At 46.1% G+C, this 21,086-nt stretch overlaps 2 protein-coding genes across 2 annotated transcripts in view; both read left to right on the top strand.

Moving 5' to 3' along the window:
- The window catches only part of strn3 (striatin, calmodulin binding protein 3), a 19,878-nt gene extending 8,138 nt beyond the window's left edge, over window positions 1-11,740 (top strand). The window contains exons 3-16 of the mRNA XM_084381362.1: window positions 1,882-1,955; window positions 2,478-2,556; window positions 2,960-3,121; window positions 3,209-3,347; window positions 3,475-3,610; window positions 4,014-4,153; window positions 4,251-4,429; window positions 5,429-5,476; window positions 5,698-5,819; window positions 5,934-6,101; window positions 6,216-6,356; window positions 6,454-6,561; window positions 7,935-8,021; window positions 8,310-11,740. Coding sequence (XP_084237488.1) covers window positions 1,882-1,955; window positions 2,478-2,556; window positions 2,960-3,121; window positions 3,209-3,347; window positions 3,475-3,610; window positions 4,014-4,153; window positions 4,251-4,429; window positions 5,429-5,476; window positions 5,698-5,819; window positions 5,934-6,101; window positions 6,216-6,356; window positions 6,454-6,561; window positions 7,935-8,021; window positions 8,310-8,479 — 1,753 coding nt within the window. The 3' untranslated portion in view covers window positions 8,480-11,740. The remainder of the gene's footprint in view (window positions 1-1,881; window positions 1,956-2,477; window positions 2,557-2,959; window positions 3,122-3,208; window positions 3,348-3,474; window positions 3,611-4,013; window positions 4,154-4,250; window positions 4,430-5,428; window positions 5,477-5,697; window positions 5,820-5,933; window positions 6,102-6,215; window positions 6,357-6,453; window positions 6,562-7,934; window positions 8,022-8,309) is intronic.
- Window positions 11,741-13,765: 2,025 nt separating this feature from the next.
- Window positions 13,766-20,663, top strand: LOC311273992 (uncharacterized protein). The gene is made up of 8 exons (XM_084381368.1): window positions 13,766-15,704; window positions 16,403-16,527; window positions 16,610-16,914; window positions 17,139-17,239; window positions 18,305-18,390; window positions 18,707-18,869; window positions 19,264-19,349; window positions 19,429-20,663. The coding sequence occupies exons 1-8, from the start codon at window positions 15,682-15,684 to the stop codon at window positions 20,163-20,165; spliced, it is 1,626 nt and encodes a 541-aa protein (XP_084237494.1). The 5' UTR covers window positions 13,766-15,681; the 3' UTR covers window positions 20,166-20,663.
- Window positions 20,664-21,086: the final 423 nt, after the last annotated feature.

A 21,086-nucleotide genomic window follows, 5' to 3' on the forward strand; every position in this document is an offset into this window, starting at 1 on the left:
ATTAAACGTCAAATAACAAAATTTTTGACCAAATACCTCGATGACAATATTGGAACATGAGATTTCTTATAAATAATGTCGATATAAAGACTAAGTGGGTAAAGACAAGTATTAGAACAAGTAGCACAGTCTGTTCAGAAAATGACGTCACTTTAAAAGCAGAAACGACGACACTGATGACATGATATCCAAAATCTCAGCTGGTACAGTCTCACGTCACGATAACAACATATGTCGTATATTGCCCAGCCTTTATAAGAGACAGTAAATGTTTTGTAAATTCATTCACACAATACACACAACGACATTAATAACAGTTTAATATAATAGCTTGTTTGCAGTCGCGGGATCCCGATGAAGCGTGAAAGTCAGATGAAGGGCAGGAAGTGAAGAAGACCGGCTGGGAATCGTTGGGAATCGTTGGGAGTGGAGGAGATTGAATAAAGCCTTAGATGGACCTGCACACAGCAGGTATCATCAGAACATTCCCAGACACATTGGATACGATCCGAACACTTTACAGAAAAGTGTTTGTTTGTTTTTCCCCATGGGACGACCGATTTGCGTGGAGGTGATTGATATCACAGCTGACTTGGTCCTGCAGACCTCCTGCTACACGGCTCGCCAGGTGAAGGTGCACGAGAGTCTTGAGGCTTCTACCTGCAGTCACTGCATACTAGGTTGTCACAATACTAAAATGTTCAACTCGATACCGATACTCAGGAAAATATTCGATATTCGATACCATTTTCGATACAAGGATAAAAAAAAAGACCCCAAAATTTAAAAGAAATATTTTTATTAACAAGAAAAATGCAAAAATAACCTCTGATAACCCATCGATACTTTTGAAAACGAGCATCGTATCCGGATACAACATTTTAGTATCGATACCTTTTTGAGTTTCGATGCTTCTGACAACCCTACTGCACACGCGAGTGCTGTCCGACTCTGCTCCTCCTACGGCACACGGAGGTTTTTAATCCATGTCTGCTGCCGTTTCTTAACCTTCTCGCCTTTGTGTCACCATTCAACATGTGCCAACACTAAAAGCGCTTCTCCATCAGAAATCACTTCCTGCCCCATCTGCAGTCCTTCGTGGTGACGTGACGTCATGTGCAAACAGCCTATAACGTGTTAGTTATAAGATATTAGATTTAGATTCATTGAGGTCTGGATCATTCATGAGCTCCTGACTCGTGACATCTGTAATCCAGTTTGTGTTTTTTCAAAGATGGTGTGACGAAGGGCTGAATGACTTATTTTCTAAAGGTTTCATGTTTCCCTGGAACAAACATGCTGACACTGATATTGTACCTCTGTATCTACATTTACACTGTATGATACTGTACCTCGGTACTGATTACTGCACATATTCTGTATGTATTTTATTCTTATACTTTTCTAACTCATTCGTAGTGGAAGGCAAATGAAGGACTTCAGTGTACAGGGAAACTTATTTCTTCAACACTAAACTCTGACTCGACAAAAAGGGGAATAAATAACAACATGAATCATGTCAGCACTGAATTTCACGCTCTGTGCATCCTGATAAAATATCAGGCGTAATGTGATTATACAGTATAAGATGATACGTAGTATAGCAAAGCACTACATCATTACATCAGTACATTGTAATGTTTAGTTAATGGAAAAATACACAACACATCTATTATAAAACACTGTTACTGTGACGTTTTCTGTTAATCTGGTCATTTAAATCTTCTGAATTACTGTGAGCCGATGAACTCTGATCAGTTTGTGATCACATCACAAATAACACTCATGTTGATGTTATTAATGAGTAACGAGACGCTTATTGAATGGTTTTGATGTTTAAATGTGTTTGTGGTGATAAAATCTCTTCTGATTCGTCCTCAGAGCAAAATATCACAAGTTAAAATATGGAACAGAGTTAAATCAGGGAGAGATGAAGATGCCAAGCTTTGAATCAGGTGAGTGATGAAAGAACGTGTTTGTTTCATTTGAAACCAGGACTGTCGCTGAAGCGTGAAGCCTTTAACTCTTCACTGTTACACTCTGATCCTCCTTCTACTCTTTAATCTCTCAGCTCCTCATCCTGCTTTCATCTCCTCCCCTTCCTCCTCCTTCTATTCCTCTTCTCCTTCCTTTCTTCTCCTCCACTGCCTCCTTCTCCCTCTCCTCCTCTCTGTCCTGACGCTGTTCGTCTCTACGGAGGCTGACATCTAAACTATCAGTAGAGACGATTATCCACCACTTTACTTAAAGGTGCTGTATGTAACAGCTGGCCACCTGTCAAGTTCATACTCAAAAGAAATTGAGAGCACCGTATCACCAGAGCAACCGCTAACTGCTGCTAACTGCAGCTGCATCATCACTACAGCTCTCTATTGCCCTTTCATTGGAGAACATCTTAGCGTTGATACTCTCGTCGTGTCAGGAAGACTGTTGGTGATGTTGTTCTCCGTGTTTCCTCATCGTCTGTTTCTCCTTAGACACCAAAGACTCCGAGGTCTCTGCTGTTCCTGCCAACAGTCAGCTCACCTGGAAACAAGGAAGACAACTCCTCAGACAGTAAGAGCACAGTTTCTGTTTCTACACATCTGTGTCGGCTGGTGACAACAGGTGTCACTGGACCACAGTTTAACAACTACAATTATATTTCTTTACAAAACGTCAGCAAACTCTTTGTACAATGCTACTAATTGTCTTTTTTACATAGTTTTCAGGCAAATATCGACAAACACTTCAGTAACTAGACAGAGAATTAATCTCTGGCTTTGTTTCTTGTTGAAAAATGAAATCATCATAATTAAAAAACGTTTTCTGCTGTTTTGTGTCTTTGATGTTGAGTGTGCTGCTTTTCTTTGTGACACATTTTATACGAACATTCAGATTTCAGCCGAACCCAAAGATCACTGTTCACTGTGTGTGTGTGTGTGTGTGTGTGTGTGTGTGTGTGTGTGTGTGTGTGTAGGTACCTGCAGGAAGTGGGATACACAGACACCATCCTGGACGTTCGGACTCAGAGGGTTCGCTCTCTGCTCGGCCTGTCGGGCTCCGAGCAGAACGGCTCTGTGGAGAACAAGAACCTGCAGCACCTGATCAACGGGACGGAGCGCCGCAAGGAGGGCAAGAGGTAAACACACGCACACGCACAGGGTTAAGGTGGGGGTCAGAGGTCACACAATGGTTACACCTTTGCATGTGTCCTTTGGTGTGTCAGGAGTCCAGGTGACGTTCTGGAGACGTTCAACTTCCTGGAGAACGCAGAGGACAGCGACGAAGAAGAGGACGAGGAGGGAGACCTGATGGACGACATCAGCACTGACAAACACCACCGAGCCAAGAAACACAAGACCAAGGTACACACACACACACACACACACACACACCACCCTAAATACACCTCCACCTACTCTCCTTACTTTCTTCTCTCCTCGCCTCCTCTCCTCTCTGATTCTCCTCCTGTTTCCTCGTCTCCTCCTGCAGGTGGGGAACGAGGGTTTGGCGTCGGAGGACGACGCCGACACAGAGGAGGCTCTGAAGGAGTTTGACTTCCTGGTGACGGCGGAGGACGGAGAGGGAGCGGGCGAGGCTCGGAGCTCGGGGGACGGGACGGAGTGGGGTGAGAGACACGGGACACATTCACACCTGTTTAGTTCACGATTCATTTGAAAACGTACAGAAACATAAAGAATCGTGATTTCCCCTCATATGTCCCAGCCAATCACATGCTGGTGTTTAAGTAGAGGACAATTCTCAGCCAATGAGATGCTGTGTTGACAGAAAAGAGTCGCGTCAGCTCTAAACAGGAACCTCCGCAACAAAAAGAAAAGTGGTCGTTCATTTAAAGTTTCTTCAAAGTTGGATAAAAATGTTTCAGTTTGTTTGATCACTTTATTGGCTGTTGATTATTTTCTTGATTAATTGTGTTAATGTCATCAAAGTTCTCTCAGCCCAACTCCCCGAAATGTAAAAACATTCGGTTTAGATAATTAAGTTCATTAAATGAGAGTGTTTCTCTGCAGCGGAGCCTCTACCGTTTCCTCCTGGCGGGGGGAAGTCCTTCCTGTTGGGGGGGTCAGACGACGTGCTGGAGAGCGTGCTGGGTTTGGGCGACCTCGCCGACCTCACCGTCACCAACGACGAAACAGACTACAGCTACGACGTAAGACACAAACCAAAGCACAGCGGCTGGAGTTCAGGACGTTCACTGCTCAATTTATTTATTTTTAATCACATGATCTGTTGTTTGTTGACCTCAGCTGCCGTCCAATAAGGAGTCTTCGTTCAGGAAGACGTGGAACCCGAAGTACACGCTGCGGAGCCACTTTGACGGCGTTCGAGCGCTGGCCTTCCACCCCGTCGAGCCGTGTCTGGTCACAGTGTCCGAGGACCACACACTCAAACTGTGGAACCTCACCAAGACCGTCCCTGCCAAAAAGTATGTGTACACCGACTCTATATGTTCTGTATCTTCTCTATAAACATCTGAACATCCATCTGAACCAGCAGTTAGCTCAACAGGGTTTTGTAGTTGGTGGTGTCAAGGTCCGGAAAGGTCCTGGGTGATCCAGTCACAGGCGGACAGCGCTCAGTACAGGTGTGAACGTCCCCGACACACAATGAGGACACGTTTGAGCTGTTTTAACCAGCAGATGTTTGTGAACACACTGTTTCAACTGATCCAACACCACAACATCACCAGACTCCATTAACAAATGTAGTGATTTTAAGAGTCGTTTCACGAGGAGAGACTTAACAAACTGTGAAACTCTGTCTCTGACTAATTCTTCATTATTTGTTCCTTCTTGTAAATTCAGCAAATGTTCTACATGAACTTCTTTCTGTCTTTGTGTAGAAACATGGCGTCTGTTTGATCACCTGTGATCAGATGTCACTTCTTGCTCTATATGCAAATAAACATCAGTGGGACACACTGACGGCTGTAGACGGGCTCAAATGCATTCAGCTGATCTCATTCATTGTGTTTTCAAAGTAAAGGTCCAGCACTGATGTCTCTGTCATGCCTCGTGCTTTTATTTCTGCAGCTAGAGCACAAACACATTAAAGTTGCTCAGTAAAGTGTAGATGTGTTCATGATTCAGTGCTGAGTTTGTGGATTAGGACGCTGGATGTTGTGTTTCTGTGTTTCCTTCAGTCGCTGCAGCTTCTCTGTGTTGATTCTGAGCTTCAGAGGAAAATCCCCTCCGCTCAGACCCGACACGCTCTTCAGTATTTGCATCTCATTTTCTCCTCAGCGGCGTCTCTGACACTATTCAAGTGAAAATACAGACACATCAGTGTCCCGCTCATAATCCTCCCCTGCAGCAGAGCAGAGCTCAGCCTCCAGCAGAAACTCTGCTGATGGAGAGCTGATGAACAGCTGATGAAGCACGAAGACGTTTCATTTCTGACCTCATGTTTCGTTCTTGTGTTTCAGAAGTGCCTCTTTTGATGTGGAGCCCGTCTACACATTCAGAGCTCATGTGTACGTACACACACACACACACACGCACACTCCACCTGTCTGTGTCCACTATTGTTTAATTATTGGGCCCTAAACTTCACCTCTTCAAACTCTCTCTCTGTCTCTCTCTCTGTCTCTCTCTCTCTGTCTCTCTCTCTGTCTCCCTGTCTCTCTCTCTGTCTCCCTGTCTCTCTCTCTCTGTCTCCCTGTCTCTCTCTCTCTGTCTCTCTCTCTGTCTCCAGTGGTCCAGTGTTGTCGTTGGCGATGACCTCCAGTGGTGAGCAGTGTTTCAGTGGAGGCATCGACTCCACCATCCAGTGGTGGAACATCCCCAGCTCCAACGTGGACCCATACGATACCTACGGTACTGACACACACACACACACACACACACACACACACACAGTAGTTTAAGGTGATAAAATGATGTACAGTACAATAACAGACCCCTCCCGTCTTTTCCCTCTCGTCCAAACAGATCCCAGCGTCCTGGCGGGCTCGTGGACGGGTCACACGGACGCTGTGTGGGGATTGGCTTACAGCGGCATCAAGAACCGCCTCCTGTCCTGCTCGGCCGACGGAACGGTCAAACTGTGGAACCCGACGGAGAAGAACCCCTGCATCAGCACTTTCAACGCAAACAAGGGTGAGGACAGAAGACCGAGGGCGCCGCCCGGAGGACACGACGGGGACGGCATCATTGGAGACTTATTAATGTGTGTGTGTGTGTGTGTGTGTGTGTGTGTGTGTGTGTTTGCAGAGCACGGCGTCCCCACGTCTGTGGACTTCAACGGCTGTGACCCCGCCCACATGGTGGCGTCGTTTAACAGTGGAGATGTGGTGGTGTACGACCTGGAGACCTCCCAGAATGCACTGGTGCTGAAGGGGCAGGGAGAAGGCAGTAAGACACACACACCTTCCTCTTCTTCACTGTCTTTTATTCTCGACTCTTCCTCTCTTAATTTGTTTTGTCCCCCCCCCCCCCCCCCCCCCCTCAGCCCTCCCGGGGTCGAATCATATCAACAAGGTCGTCAGTCACCCGACGTTACCGGTCACCATCACTGCTCATGAAGACCGACACATCAAGTTCTACGATAACAAGTCAGGTCAGTCCGTCTCCACCTGTCTGTCTGTCTCCACCTGTCTCTGTCTGACTGTCTCCACCTGTCTGTCTGTCTCCCCCCCGTCTGTCTGTCTCCACCTGTCTGTCTGTCTCCACCTGTCTCTGTCTGACTGTCTCCACCTGTCTGTCTGTCTCCACCTGTCTGCCTGTCTCCACCTGTCTCTGTCTGACTGTCTCCACCTGTCTGTCTGTCTGTCTGTCTGTCTCCACCTGTCTGTCTGTCTGACTGTCTCCACCTGTCTGTCTGTCTGTCTGTCTGTCTCCACCTGTCTGTCCGTCTCCACCTGTCTGTCTGTCTCCACCTGTCTCTGTCTGTCTGTCTCCACCTGTCTGTCTGTCTCCACCTGTCCCTGTCTGTCTGTCTCCACCTGTCTGTCTGTCTGTCTGTCTCCACCTGTCTGTCTCCACCTGTCTGTCTGACTGTCTCCACCTGTCTGTCTAAGGTGGAGTCTGTCTGTCTCCACCTGTCTGTCTGACTGTCTGTCTCCACCTGTCTGTCTGTCTCCGCCTGTCTGTCTGCCTGTCTGTCTGTCTCCACCTGTCTGACTGTCTCCACCTGTCTCTGTCTGACTGTCTCCACCTGTCTGTCTGTCTGTCTGTCTGTCTGACTCCACCTGTCTGTCTGTCTGTCTGTCTGTCTGTCTCCACCTGTCTGTCCGTCTCCACCTGTCTGTCTGTCTCCACCTGTCTCTGTCTGTCCGTCTCCACCTGTCTCTGTCTGTCCGTCTCCACCTGTCTGTCTGTCTCCACCTGTCCCTGTCTGTCTCCACCTGTCTGTCTGTCTGTCTGTCTGTCTGTCTCCACCTGTCTGTCTCCACCTGTCTGTCTGTCTGACTGTCTCCACCTGTCTGTCTGTCTCCACCTGTCTGTCTGTCTGTCTGTCTGTCTGTCTCCACCTGTCTGTCTCCACCTGTCTGTCTGTCTGACTGTCTCCACCTGTCTGTCTGTCTGTCTCCACCTGTCTCTGTCTGACTGTCTGTCTGTCTCCACCTGTCTGTCTGTCTGTCTGTCTGTCTGTCTCCACCTGTCTGTCTGTCTGTCTCCACCTGTCTCTGTCTGTCTGTCTGTCTGTCTGTCTGTCTCCACCTGTCTCTGTCTGTCTGTCTCCACCTGTCTGCCTGTCTCCACCTGTCTGTCAGACTGTCTGTCTCCACCTGTCTGACTGTCTCCACCTGTCTGTCCCTGAGTAATGGGATGAGGACCGTTCATCTTTCAGGTTATTTGATTTAAAAAATACTGAGTTATTGATCACTCGTGTGCGTGTGTGTCTCTGTGTCTGTGTCTGTGTCTGTGTGTCTGTGTGTGTCTGTGTGTGTGTGTGTGTGTGTGTGTGTGTGTGTGTGTGTGTGCGTGCAGGTAAAGTGATCCATGCCATGGTGGCTCACCTGGACGCAGTCACCAGTCTGGCTGTGGATCCAAACGGGATCTACCTGATGTCAGGAAGTGAGTCACATGATCACTTATCACTGATCAATGACATGATTCAGGTTTGACCTCAGAGTGCTGATCAGTCTTTTCTTCCTCCTCCTCCTCTTTCTCCTCCTCCTCCGCCTCTTCCAACTCTTCTTCTTCTTCCTCCTCGTCTTCCTCCTTCTTCCTCCTCTTCTTCTTCCTCTTCTTCTTCTTCCAACTCTTCTTCTTCCTCTTCTTCTTCCTCCTCTTCTTCCTCCTCCTCGCCTTCTTCTTCTTCTTCTTCCTCCTCCTCCTCCTCCTCCTCCTCCTCCTCCTCAGGTCACGACTGTTCCCTGCGTCTGTGGAACCTCGACAGTAAAACGTGTGTGCAGGAGATCACGGCTCACAGGAAGAAGAGCGAGGAGGCGATCTACGACGTGGCCTTCCACCCCTCCAAGGCCTACATCGCCTCCGCTGGAGCCGACGCCCTCGCCAGGGTCTACGTGTAGACGAGGAGGAGAAGAAGAAGCAGCGGAGGACCGCGGGGCGAGAGACACAGACAGACACAGAGAGAGAGAGAGAGACATGTTGACAGTATTCAGGTCTGTTCAGGTCTCTGAACACAGAATAAATATTAGTGACAGACTGGAGGTGACGGATCTGCATCAGACGACTGAACACACACACACACACACACACACACACACTCTGTTTAGGTGTGTGTCTCCCTCCGACTGACTGAAGAGACGTTCAGCAGCAGAAACGTTGTGGAAACATTGTTTAAACGCTGCAGGTCGACACTGAGCAGCTCACCTGTCCTGTGACGTCGTCATCACCTGAACGTACCTCTGATGACACTACATGAAGCCCCGCCCCCCTCGTGTTGACACTAGTCTGACGTGCAGACCAGCTGACAGCAGGACAGGACGCTCTTACAGGAAAAATCCCCCCACATGTTCAGTGGTTTGTTCGTCACGTCTAAAACCTCGTCGCAGCGAGAGCGTCGTCCCGTCTTCAGACGCCACGAGAGGCAGCTCATATGTGACCCTCGAGTCCGTCTGTCTTTTAAAAATCTATGACGTCATCACAATGTGAAGTCTGGTGGGCGGGGCCAGTGGGGGAAACTCTACTGCACATGACCAGGAAGTTAACGCAGAAGCCAGAAAACTTTTATGGTGTATGTGCTAGGCGAGCGATTCTCATTAGTTTGAACGGCGCCATCTTTACAGCTGGTGTGTAGTTCTTCTGTTAACTGTGGTTCTGCAGCTGAGAGCAAACGTGTGAAACGGCACGTTTTACTCTACTGACCACCAGACTACGTGATTGGCCACCGCAGCTCGATGTTGGGCTGCGTTTCTCTAGAAGTTGAGTCTGTTTTGTCAGCTTTGATTGGGAGGAACGGCGCTTTCACCGCAGCGTGGGGGAAACCTTTGGGTTTCAGGTGGTGCTGGAAGCTCAGTGATGCATCAGGACACCGCCTGTTACTCTGAGGAGAGAACATCATTGAAACAGTAACCATCTGCTGTCGGCTGCTTTGTTTCTCTTTACCAAGAGATCGTAGAAAACAGAAAAGACGACTTCAGAAGCACGGCAGGCCCTCCAAAAACAATACCAGGAGACGAGGAAGGAAAGATAGAAACCCATCAGGTCTTCATCAGGTCTTCATCAGGTCTTCATCAGGGCGTCTCTGTGCTGTTGATGATTTAGCCACCACAGAATGTTTCCTTCCTCGTCTCCTGATATTTTCTTTTTATGAGAGATTGTAGTCGATAAATATTCAACTGTGCTGTGAAACAGTTAAATTAGAGGCTGGACACTTGACCAGCAACACGACCTGAAGGGAAACCAGGCGAAAAATAACGATGTGGTTAAATGGAGTTGAACATCTGGGAACATGAGGGGATTTTTCCTTTACAAACAAGCAGAACAGATCATGTGATGTTTTAACCGTCGGTGGTTTTGTCGTATTTAAGTTTTTAAAAACTGAACTGAAGCTTCAGGAAAGATTTCGCCCTGCCTAATTTTTTACACTGTTTTTAAATTCTATAAATTAATGTGAACGTTAAAGAAACAGCTGGTGAACGACCGCGCCGGGTTGAAAGTCAGATATTCTGTTTCCGTCTCTCCGACGAGCTGCGAGCTGATTGGACGTCCGTCCCAGCGGGAACAGAGGATTGGTTAACACACCCCCACCTCAGCCCCTGGTGGGCCAATCACAGCCCTGCGTTTGACCCCCCGAGGTGACGAGCGAAGGATTCAGACGTTACTGTAGTTCCACATGGACGCTTTGTGTTTGTGTAAAATAAATCTAGTTTTTATAATCGTTTTTATAAACGTGGAAACGTCTCGTTAACGGCACCGAGGAGGATTCTGGCTCCTCATTCCCGTCCAGTCCTGCCATCACAACACTCACAGGCCCCGCCCTTCTACTTCCTGTTTCCTGTCCCGTCTCCATCACCAGCGATGGAGTCTGGTCCCTGTGAGAAACTCTGGATCTCAGTGAAGAGTTCACCAAATGTAGAAGGTGAAGGAGAGAGGGAGGAGGAGTGTTGAGACTCGGCCGAGGAGGAGGAGGAGGAGGAGGAGGAGGTTAACGAGCTCTGGTAACGGTGTTTGTAGGTCGGCGTGCGTCCTGCTCACAGCTTCACACAAGCTGAGGATCATCTGTGTTATTGATTATGAAAGAAACTAAATGATGCTGCATTCAGGCCACGTGGGACAGATGGATTATTTATATTGAGAGACAGAAACGTCTCAGAACATTTCTGAGTGTTAATTAATAAAACTTCCACTGATGATAGTAAAATGCAGAAAAATCATTCGGCAGCAAACAAATAAGAAAAGAAAGGGAGGACTGGAGGAAGTGCAGCTGCAGGTTAACACTGAGCGCGCTCGTTTATTTTCCCTCTGACTCGTGGACGCAGGCGGGATGGAAACAGAGTCCTGTGAGAATCGACGGTCCCGTTTGGTTTCGATGATCATTTTGATTGATTTTGGATTCAGAATCAAAACCGCGACATCGGCAGCGATGAAGGTTTTTAACTCCCAGGTGACCTGAATGTAGCACGACGTCCGTCGGTCCTTCTGTAATATTACACCTCCTGCTGTTTTTATTAGTCGGTCTCCTTGATGCAGAAGCTGCTGGAACGCCTCAGCTCCTCCTCTTCTTCCTCCTCCCCCCCCCCCCTCCTCCTGCACCTCCCCCTCCTCCTCATATCACTGTGTGAGTTTTCTCTTCACCTGGAGAACACCTGACTTCTCTTCATCACAGCTTCAACAGTTTATTTATATCATGGGACGGTTTTTAATCTCGTCCTTATAAGGAGAAAGAACCGGTTTGCGCTCCAGGAGGAACTGTCCAATCAGAAGCCGAAAACAAAGCTGCCAGCTGATTGGCTGTTTGATTTCACGTTGTGGTTTGTTTTAATTTAATATTTTGAACTGAAGGGATTTGTAACGCGAGCGGCTCCTCATCGATCACAACCAACAAATCTTTATTTTTCTTTTCACCACGCTACGACTTACTGTGTAACTAAAGACTTTTGTTTGTGTAATGCATGATTAATACGATAAAAGTATTTTTTCTAGTCTTCCAAAAAAAGGAAAAAAAAAGTTCTGATCAGTTTGGAGTTTTGATGAGTTTTGTAAGTTTTTTTTTTTTTTTGATTTACAAACTATGAAACATCAGATTTTAAAGATTGTACCACATAGCAGAATACAACTGTATATAAAATGTCTATAATAACTATTAAATGGTGTACCTGTACAGAGCTGCTGCTCCCGCCTCTTCATTCTGCAGGAAGTGAATACTGCGGGTCGACCGACCACCAGATCTGATATTCAGCATCTTTCTAATTATTGGAATCACTGTTTGTGTTTTAACATCCGATTGTCAATAAAATAAATTAATATAAAAATGATTCACTTTTGGCTCTGATGCAGCATGTAATCTGTAAAGTAACTAGTAACTAAAGTTATTACAACAATGTAGTGGAAGTATAAAGCATCCGGGTCTCTCTGGTTAAAAGAGATCTTGATCTAAGGAACTTCCTGGTAAAATAAAAGTAAAATAAAAAGACACAAGCAGCTCGACCCGAGCCGCCTCGGGGAGCTGGAGGTCCAGAGGTTGTCAGGCTGCTCCTCCAGGACCCAGGCCTTGCTCCTCTTGTTGTGCCTGATGGAAATACATTAAATATATGAATCAAAATGATCTTCAATCCACTGTTAACATTCTTACAGCCACTCTATGTCCGGCTGGGACACGAGTGTAGAAGGTCCGCTGGCTCACGTCACACAGGCTTTGAATTCAACTGTACATTTACTGCAGGCAAAGAGCAGTTTACCCACTGACTGCGTTAAACACGAGTTTAACAGGTGATTTAACGATCAAATCATGCTTGAAACGCCTCGATACACCTGAATGCAGCTACACATGCAGCTGAATGGCATAATTCATTATAAAAAGAGATTTAAAATCAAATCTCGTACGAACCCAACAAGTCAGTAACGACCTTTGAAACACTCAAACATGAACTTGCTCCGACTGTAAACTGGTTTTTGATGCTTTAGACGCACCTTTCCTCAACATCTGAAGAATCTGAACAACTCTTAACATAAAATCAGGTGGTTTTGTCTCGACTGGCTCATTAAATAAGTATTTCACCACTGGAAAGACTCTGGACCGTCTCTGCAGCAGAAAGACACATGTCTTTGAAACTGGTGCTAAATTACGGAAGCGTATTGCATTCACTTGAGTAATTTTTTTTTTTGGTTTGTTTTTCGGGGTAATTATTTCTGTTTTTCGGAGTAATTTTTTTTTGGTCTGTTTTTCGGAGTAATTTTTTTTTTGGTCTGTTTTTCGGGGTAATTATTTCTGTTTTTCGGAGTAATTTCTTTTTGGTCTGTTTTTCGGAGTAATTTTTTCTTCTGTTTTTCAGAGTAATTTTTTTCTGAGTTTAGAGAGCATTTGAAACAATAGACGCATTCATTCCTTTATTGAAAGCTCGATAATGGAGACAAACATGACCGACTTGTTTAATTGAATCAAGTTTTACTTTGATCTGGGTTTAAGACACTGGGCGATAGTCCTGTCTTTAAGTCATATAGATGGTATTACCATTAGTTTGTCAACTTTACGCAGGCACCTGAGGACGGCGACAGGTCGCCACTCCGAAGGTTCACTTTCATGTTTCGGAATGCCGGCCCTTTTTTGAAAAAAGATCGCCACTCCGAACCTGAAACCCTAACCTTAACCGTAACCCGGTCGGAATGGGGCTTTGCGGTTGTTCAGAAGGAAAGCCCATTCAGATCTGCTAGACACAGTAATGTTTCTCCAGAATCAGTTGGACAGATATGGCAGTTTGGAGGTTCTCGCGGGAGTTCGAAGTATCGCGATAATTCAGAAAAAAAATTACTCCGAAAAACAGAAAATAAATTACTCTGAAAAACAGGAAAAATAATTAGTCAGAAAAACAGAAAAAAGAAACAAACCCAAAAAAAATTACTCAGAAAAACAGACCAAAAAAAAATTACTGAGAAAAACAGACCAAAAAAAAAAAAATTACTCAGAAAAACAGACCAAAAAATAAATTACTCAAGTGAATGCAATACGCTTCCGTACTAAATGACCTGAGAAAACAGAAAAAGGGCTGTGGCATCCCGTTTTACTCAAATGGTAGAAAACTACAACACCCAGCATTCACTGCGCGGTGACAGCCCGCTGATGGGTGACGTCCAGTGAGTTAAAGCAGGAAGTAGTAATCAGACTGCCGGCTGGTAAAATAAACGTCATCTAACTGTCACTAAAATACGTTTCTGAAAACACTTCAGGAGATGAGCAGACAGTGGACAGGACCGAGGCTTAAACCTGATCCGCACCGCCGTGTTTTACAGCTTTATTGGAGTTTTCACAGTATAGAAACAACATGGCGGCGACTTCCGGTTCACGATCTTTCTGTACATTAATGTATGTTTCTGGAAGCATCTAAAGTGAGAATTAATCAGTTTAGTGACAGAGTAGTGTTTATAGTTGGGCAGCACTGCCGACTTGAGACGGCTTTATCGGAGTTTGGCGAGACGTCCCTCACTCAGCGAGACAGGGAGTGCTCTCGACGTCCGACTACACTCTTTGTTTGTGGATGCACGCATACAAAATACGAAACGACAGTGTAACGTTAGTTGAAGTAAGAGCCGGTGAACCGGTGAAACAGGGGACGGCTGTGACTGCGGGAGAAACGAAGAGGTTTACCAGCCTTCTCTAACATATACCACCGACATTACAGTGACACACAGCTGGTAGGAGGCTCCCGTTTGAGGGCACACACGCCCTCCATCAGTGGGGATATCTATCCGAGCCGGGGTTCGAATCAAAATGGCGCGCACAACAACTCGGCGGAGGATGAGGGTCCGTCCGTCCTGAGGCTGTCCGGCTCAACTTGCCAACTCCTGACAAGAAGCGAAAAAGTCCGAATAGCTGTCCCGTTACTGGACCTGGATGATCCTCCTGCTCCTCTGTGGACCCCTCGAGCCGCGCTGCTCCCGGCCGGAGCTCACTCACACTGTCCGGCTGCTGCAGGAGGTGAGTCCGGGGCTGCTGCACAACTCCAAGATTGTCTATCACACACATGAGGCGTCACTTTGATTTATTTCAGGAGGCCAGACGTGTTTTTTTCACCAGAAAACTTTTCTAAGCAAAGAAAAACAGACTCATCCATGAAACTGGTGAAATGTGTTCTGGCTGCTTCTCGTGTTCAGTGTTCCTGCAGCTGCTGGAGCCTCTAACAGCTGATTGTTATGGAACAATGGAGTCAGTGCACTTAAGAAAAGGTCCTTTCTGAGACATGTACTAATACTTCACTGAATATATTTCTGTGACTGTGGCACCCGGTCTGAAAGGACGTGTCAGCCCAACGAGCCAGATTGAATATTCCACATCCTGAAAGGACACTTTAATTAAACCAAACTTTATTTGACATTCAAAATGATTCAGTCAAAGACAAATCAACAGTAGCAGTTAGAAAACACTTGCAGAGGACAGGAACATGGCTGTGGTGCTGGATTTATGGGATCTCTCCACGGAGACACTGCCCCCTACTGGTGTGGAGGGAACAGTGCAGCACACCTCCATCAGCCAGGGACCACAGGTCAAAGTCCTACAGGATTCCCATAAATGTCTAAACATACTTCACATATCGTATTGAGAAATGTTTGGTTCTTTCAGGATTTCATTCGTCCTCCTGGAAATCTGTTGTTATTCTGCTGGTTCACATAAAATCCTGAAGGATTCCTGTTAATTTCTTTAAAAAGAAGAAGAAGACTTTATATCCTCTATCAGAAGGTTCTTGTAGGATTTTCACAGTCAGATGAAACAAGAACAACAACAACAAGAACAAAAACAACTACAACAAGAACAAGAAGATCAACAAGATCAAAAAGAACGTCAAGAAAAAAGAACAGGAACAACAACAAGGAAAAACAACAACAACTAATACTATTGTTGTTGTTGTTGTTGTTGTTGTTGTTGTTGTTGTTGTTACCCTGTGGCAGCCTGACTGTACCTGGCAGACAGGACTGTTTATTTACAGTCTGTGGAGAACACCAGCTGTGACTCCTCTCTGCAGTCAGCTGTGGAAATCTGCCCTCTGCTGGTGAACGGGTTGAACTCCGACTGGAAACCGGGCCTCCGGCCTCGGCTCACAAACTGGACTGAGAAATGCTCCGGACCACTTCTACAAGGTAAACCAGAACTCTTTAACTGAACTAATTCAGCTTTGACATTTTCAAGTCATTGAAATACTGAAGCATTTTTTTATTAAGTGGATTTCTGGGGTGCAAAAAGTTCAGTCTCACAAGGCAGGGTGGCAGGGTCCGCCACATATAAGCACAGTGACAGTATAAACTGTGTTGTCCTTTAAGGTCAGTTTGGTTATTCAGTTTATTCAGTCATGAACACAAAGAGAGTTTGTTGTTTAAGTCAGTGAAGATCTTTCTCTGCTCATTATAAAACCACAGAATGCTCCTTTAAATAAAACACAGACAGCAGGGGGCATCACATCTCCTCCCATGTGTCCTGGAAAACCTGGAAAACAGAAAAATGACCTGGAAAATGATTTTTAGAAGCCCTGAGGGGCGAGTGGAGATCGTTTTCTTGTGATCCAGTTTCTGAAGCTGATCTAAATTATCCTCTCCTGTTTTTATGACTTGAGATCTGGTGGCAGGAAAAGTTAAATCTTTCATTTCTGTCTGCAGAAACCTGAGAAACATTTTATTTTCTTTATTTTTCAGTAGAATCTTTTTCTGTTTGTGGAGAAAACATGTTTCTCACCTGGTTTCAAACATGGAAAACATTTTTTGGATCACCAGAAAAAACTAAATTCTTCACTTGGCCTTCAGGGCCTCCGTAGAAACCTGACCATGTCTGTTGTCTCCTGCAGCTGGCAGACGTCCTCTGAGGGACAGCAGTGTGTGGCTGTTCGAGATGAACCAAGAGAGGAGCTCAAAGAACAAGCGGTTCTGAAAGAGGAGCCCAAAGAGGAACCCACTCCTCAGAATGACCTCGGTGGGTGTTTCATTGTTGTTTTTGTGGCTCAAGCATGTTAACGTCATGATATCTGCAGTAATAATTAGTCTTTTCTCATCAGTTGCAGCGTCCTGCCCCATCCAGTTCCCGCTCTGTATCAAAGACGACCCAGATGCAGACCAGCCCGGCACCTGGGCGCCTCCTCGCCTGGCGGCACATCAGCCGTCCAGCTCCAGCTCCAGGAGGAAGAGGACGCCGGCGTCCTGCCCTCACTGTGGAGACTCTGTTCAGACCCTCAAACACTTCGTCTACAGAGACCTCATCTTCTGTGAGGAGGAGGGAGAGACGCTGGAGACGTACCTGAAGGACCGCGGGGTGTCGAGGACCACCATCTGGAGGTTAAAGAAGAGACAGGAAATGATGCTGGTAAGTGCTCTGCCATGTTGTTTCGAAGGTCGGGTAAGTCTATATACATTAATTCTGATTAAATGTTAGACCGACTTCATTATGTTGAGAATATCTTCATACGAGGGGTCGACGGAGACTGAAGACCTCCGTTCACTATTGAACTTGATCTCTCTACAACACGACGGACGCCTCAGTGCTGATTTAACCTTCAAACACCTGTAATGTTTGTGATCTCACGGCAGACGTGGGGAACGATCGGTGACTCCGGCTCAGACGAAGACCAGCCGGGGGAGGACGGAGAGACGCTGGAGGACCGGGGGGTGCCGAGGCCCATCATCTGGAGGTCTGAACACGAGTTCATTAAGATTAAAATAATGAAACTAGTAATGAGTCGTTCTACTGAAACATCTTTCTGTCCTTCACCTTTACAGAACAATCACACCTGAAAAACACAAGAATGATATTTTCTTCAGGTTATTTGAACATTTCTGCCTCTTCGATCATCAAATGTTCAATATTTTTTTGAATCAGTTTAAACTCTGAACACCTCAGAACTACAGTGTATTTATACATTTAAAATGCAATAATGTAACATAACTATCAGATAAATGATGGGGATGACAGAACAATGATGAAATATTATAAAAGATAGAAGGAAAGTTACCGACCTGTGTGACGAGCGTCTCTACAGGGACTGATGACGTCGCTTCATGTCCTGCAGATCTGTAAAGACATTAGATGTTCGGTCGACCGTCTCGTTTCAGTTAAAAGACGTTTATCTCCAGATTTCATGTGAAGATTTCAGTCGACGTCACGAAAACAGATTGAATGATGAGATTTAGTAAAAATGCATTTTTCATGAATATCCTGTTAAGAACTCGTCTTTATTTTGGGTCTCTGCTTGAAGATTATCTGCCCATAAAAGAGTTTATCTCTGCAACTGCAACGTCTACGTGAATAATCGAGGTGTCATAATAAAGGGAACACTTGAAATATTCGTCCAGGTGTGCAAGTATGAGTATATATGTCACGATATGTGGATGGAGCTGGCACACAGCGTGAATGGAAACATGCATTTCCAGATGCAGCTGATCCAGCAGAACATCTGAACATGACCTCTGACAACCTGTTTGCTAATAAAGTGAATCAGAACATAATTAGAGATGTTTTCATACAGAGTACTGAGGAGAAATCTGTGCCAGTTAAAATGTCTCAGGTCGAAGTCGGCTCTGCTCGGGCTTATCAGGATATTGTCTCTGACACCAGTTAAAGAGTCCTCATGTGTTTTCACGGAGTCGCTGAGTTCTGGATTAATGTGTTTCAGTTTGAATGTGAGAGAAGAAGGTCCAGTTTCTGTCCTTCTAAAGTGGATGTTCTGTAGAATGAGCCTCGTGTGTCTGTCCTGCAGGGTCCAGACCTCCTCTGAGAGCCAGCAGAGGGTTCTGGTTAAAGAGGAACCCAGACAGGAACCTCTGACTCCTGAGAACCAACTCGGTGGGTGACGGTCATGTTAAAGGTGCATTATGTAAGAACTGACCACCTTCCCCCTGAACAGCATGCAGCACTCACCAGAGTAAACATTCACTGCTGCTAACTGCTAGTTAGCTCAGTTAGCAGTGCAGCTAGCACACAGAAGCTGTGTTGGTGTTTATACCAGTAGCTCAGGAGCTCCATGTTAGCGTGCTAACTTTAGACTTTAACGTCTGTTGGTCATTTCTGATTGTTTCAAACTAAATTTCCTCACATGTTGCCTTTAAAGTAATATTTACTACAATAATCATACTTGTTATCTGGATGTTATAATTTGCAGCGTCCTGTCCGATCCACGTCCCTCCTCGGGTCAAAGACGACCCAGACCAGCCAGAGCCGTCACCGCCCAGCACCTGGTCCCGTCCAGGCCTGGAGGTCTGTCAGCCATCCACCTCGACAGAGACGCTGAGCAGCCGACAGGAACCAGGGACGACCGTGTGGAGGTCGTGAAACAGGAATTCATTTGAGATAAAAGCGAAGAAATTATAAAATGTTGTATTTCTGAAGCTTTCTGTATCTAATCTTTGTCTAAAGTGGCGACATGTCTGGAAAATATTCAGAGTTTCCTCGTCCCTGAACAGCCTCGATTATTTGTATTCCCCGATGTCTCCACACTCGGACAGCCTCAGAAGGGTTATTTTAGCAGGACCAAGAAGACGATGATGCTCGTGGTTTCCCCCCGAGCCTCCGTCAGTAACAGTAACTGTGCTGCAGATCTCTTGTGTCACCCTGTCACATACTGTCCACTGGGTGTCTCAGGACAGTGGTGGAAAAAAGAAGAAATGAGTGAATGTAACCGAACACAAAGCCGTGAATGACAGTGTGTCTGTCCTGCAGGGTCCAGAGCTCCTCTGAGAGCCAGCAGAGGGTTCTGGTGAAAGAGGAACCCAGACAGGAACCTCTGACTCCTGAGGACGAACTCGGTGGGTGACGGTCATGTTTCGTGTCTCATTAGTCGAGAAATTATATTTACAGTAATAATAATTTTGTTTTTAATTGCAGCGTCCTGCCTCCAGTCTGCTCCCCGGGTCAAAGACGAGTCAGACTCGGACCAGACGGAGACGTCAGAGCCCAGCACCTCGTCCTCTCCACGTCAGGAGGATTATCAGCCATCCACCTCCGGGTCAACAGGGACCAGCTTCTCCTCCTGCCCCCACTGTGGTGACTCTGCTCAGACCCTCAAACACTTTGTCTACAAAGACCTCATCTTCTGTGAGGAGGCTGCAGAGGAGGGAGAGACGCTGGAGAAGTGGCTGAAGGACAGAGGCGTGCCGAAGACCACCGTCTGGAGAATCAAGAAGAAACAGGAGGTGTTGCTGGTGGGCGGCAGCCTGCCACGCCGGAAAGACAGAGTGTGTCATCAGTGTGGAGAGAGGAAGACCAAAGCCAATGGACACACCATCCTGCGAGCCGTCAGAGAGACCTTCTGTTCAAAAACCGACCCGCTGGGCCGGACCGTGGAGCAGTGGCTGACGGAGAAGAGAGGAGGCGTCACCACCGAGCAGCTGAAGGAGCTGGACCGGGCCGTACGCAACGCCAGAGCCAAAGAGAAGAGGGCCAGGATCCTCGGGAGACTTCCCCCCAAACAGCCCGCCGTGACACGGGGAGCTTTTCAGAAGGACATGACGCCGAACGGCCCGAGGAGGAGACGGAGAGACGGCGGCGCTGTCCAGAGCCGGCTGTCTTTAAGAAACTCTAAGAAGAAGAGAGAGTTTCCTGATTTCTATGTTTACACGTAGTCTGAGCGCTGACGTGCTGACTGTACATCTTTAAGAGCCACAGCGAGCTGTTTCAGATGAATAGAGGTGCTACAGCAATGGACAGTATGAAAAAATGATTTTCTTTATTTAACATTTAAATATTGTTGAGCAGAAATTAAAAAAAAATAGAAAAAAACCCCAAACCTTTAAAATGTGCATTTTTCTTTACACCTGGCTACACTGCTGAGCTGAGAAAACCATATGACCCCGTTTGTTTGAGCAGGTGAGTCTGAAACAATCTGTCCTTAAATCTCAAATCAAAATGTTATCAGATACTTCTCTGACTCATACATACGCTGATGATGATGCACTGTGACTGATCCTTCCAAGTGTGAGGAAGCTGAATGAACCGTGTATCGATCATCAGGGTGAAAAACAGATTATAACAACAAACAGATGAAATGATCATTTAACAGCAATGTCAAGTTATTTTGCAAAACAGACAACATGCAGGGAGAAGGGAAGGAAAGAAGGAAGGAAAGCCCATGTTGATGTCCTCAGTTGATTTCAAGTAATGATCCACCAAAGTGAGACATTCAACAGAGATCTGGATCAGTGGAGCTCCACATCAACTGCATCTTCATGGTCGTCTGCCTCATCTTGGTCCTGTCCTCTAAAAATATCCCCCTGCAAAGAGGAAACATGCAACAGTCAGTCACAGCATGGAGTCCTGTTGAAGACAACCAGACATGGAGCCAGCGGGTTCATTCAGAAATGACATCAGCGAGCTTTATCTCCGTCTTTAAATAGGATGGAAATCTATCATCACAGTTTGATTCAGATTCTGAGGGCAACAATGCAATTATAAAATCACTATCGATGCATCTTGATGCTTAAAATACATGATCGAGTTTTCCTGTCTGACTACTTGCTATTTTAAAAACGGCACATTAGTAATAA

Source organism: Pagrus pagrus, assembly GCF_965226575.1.
Source record: "Pagrus pagrus genome assembly, chromosome: 18".
Taxonomy (NCBI): Eukaryota; Metazoa; Chordata; class Actinopteri; order Spariformes; family Sparidae; genus Pagrus; species Pagrus pagrus.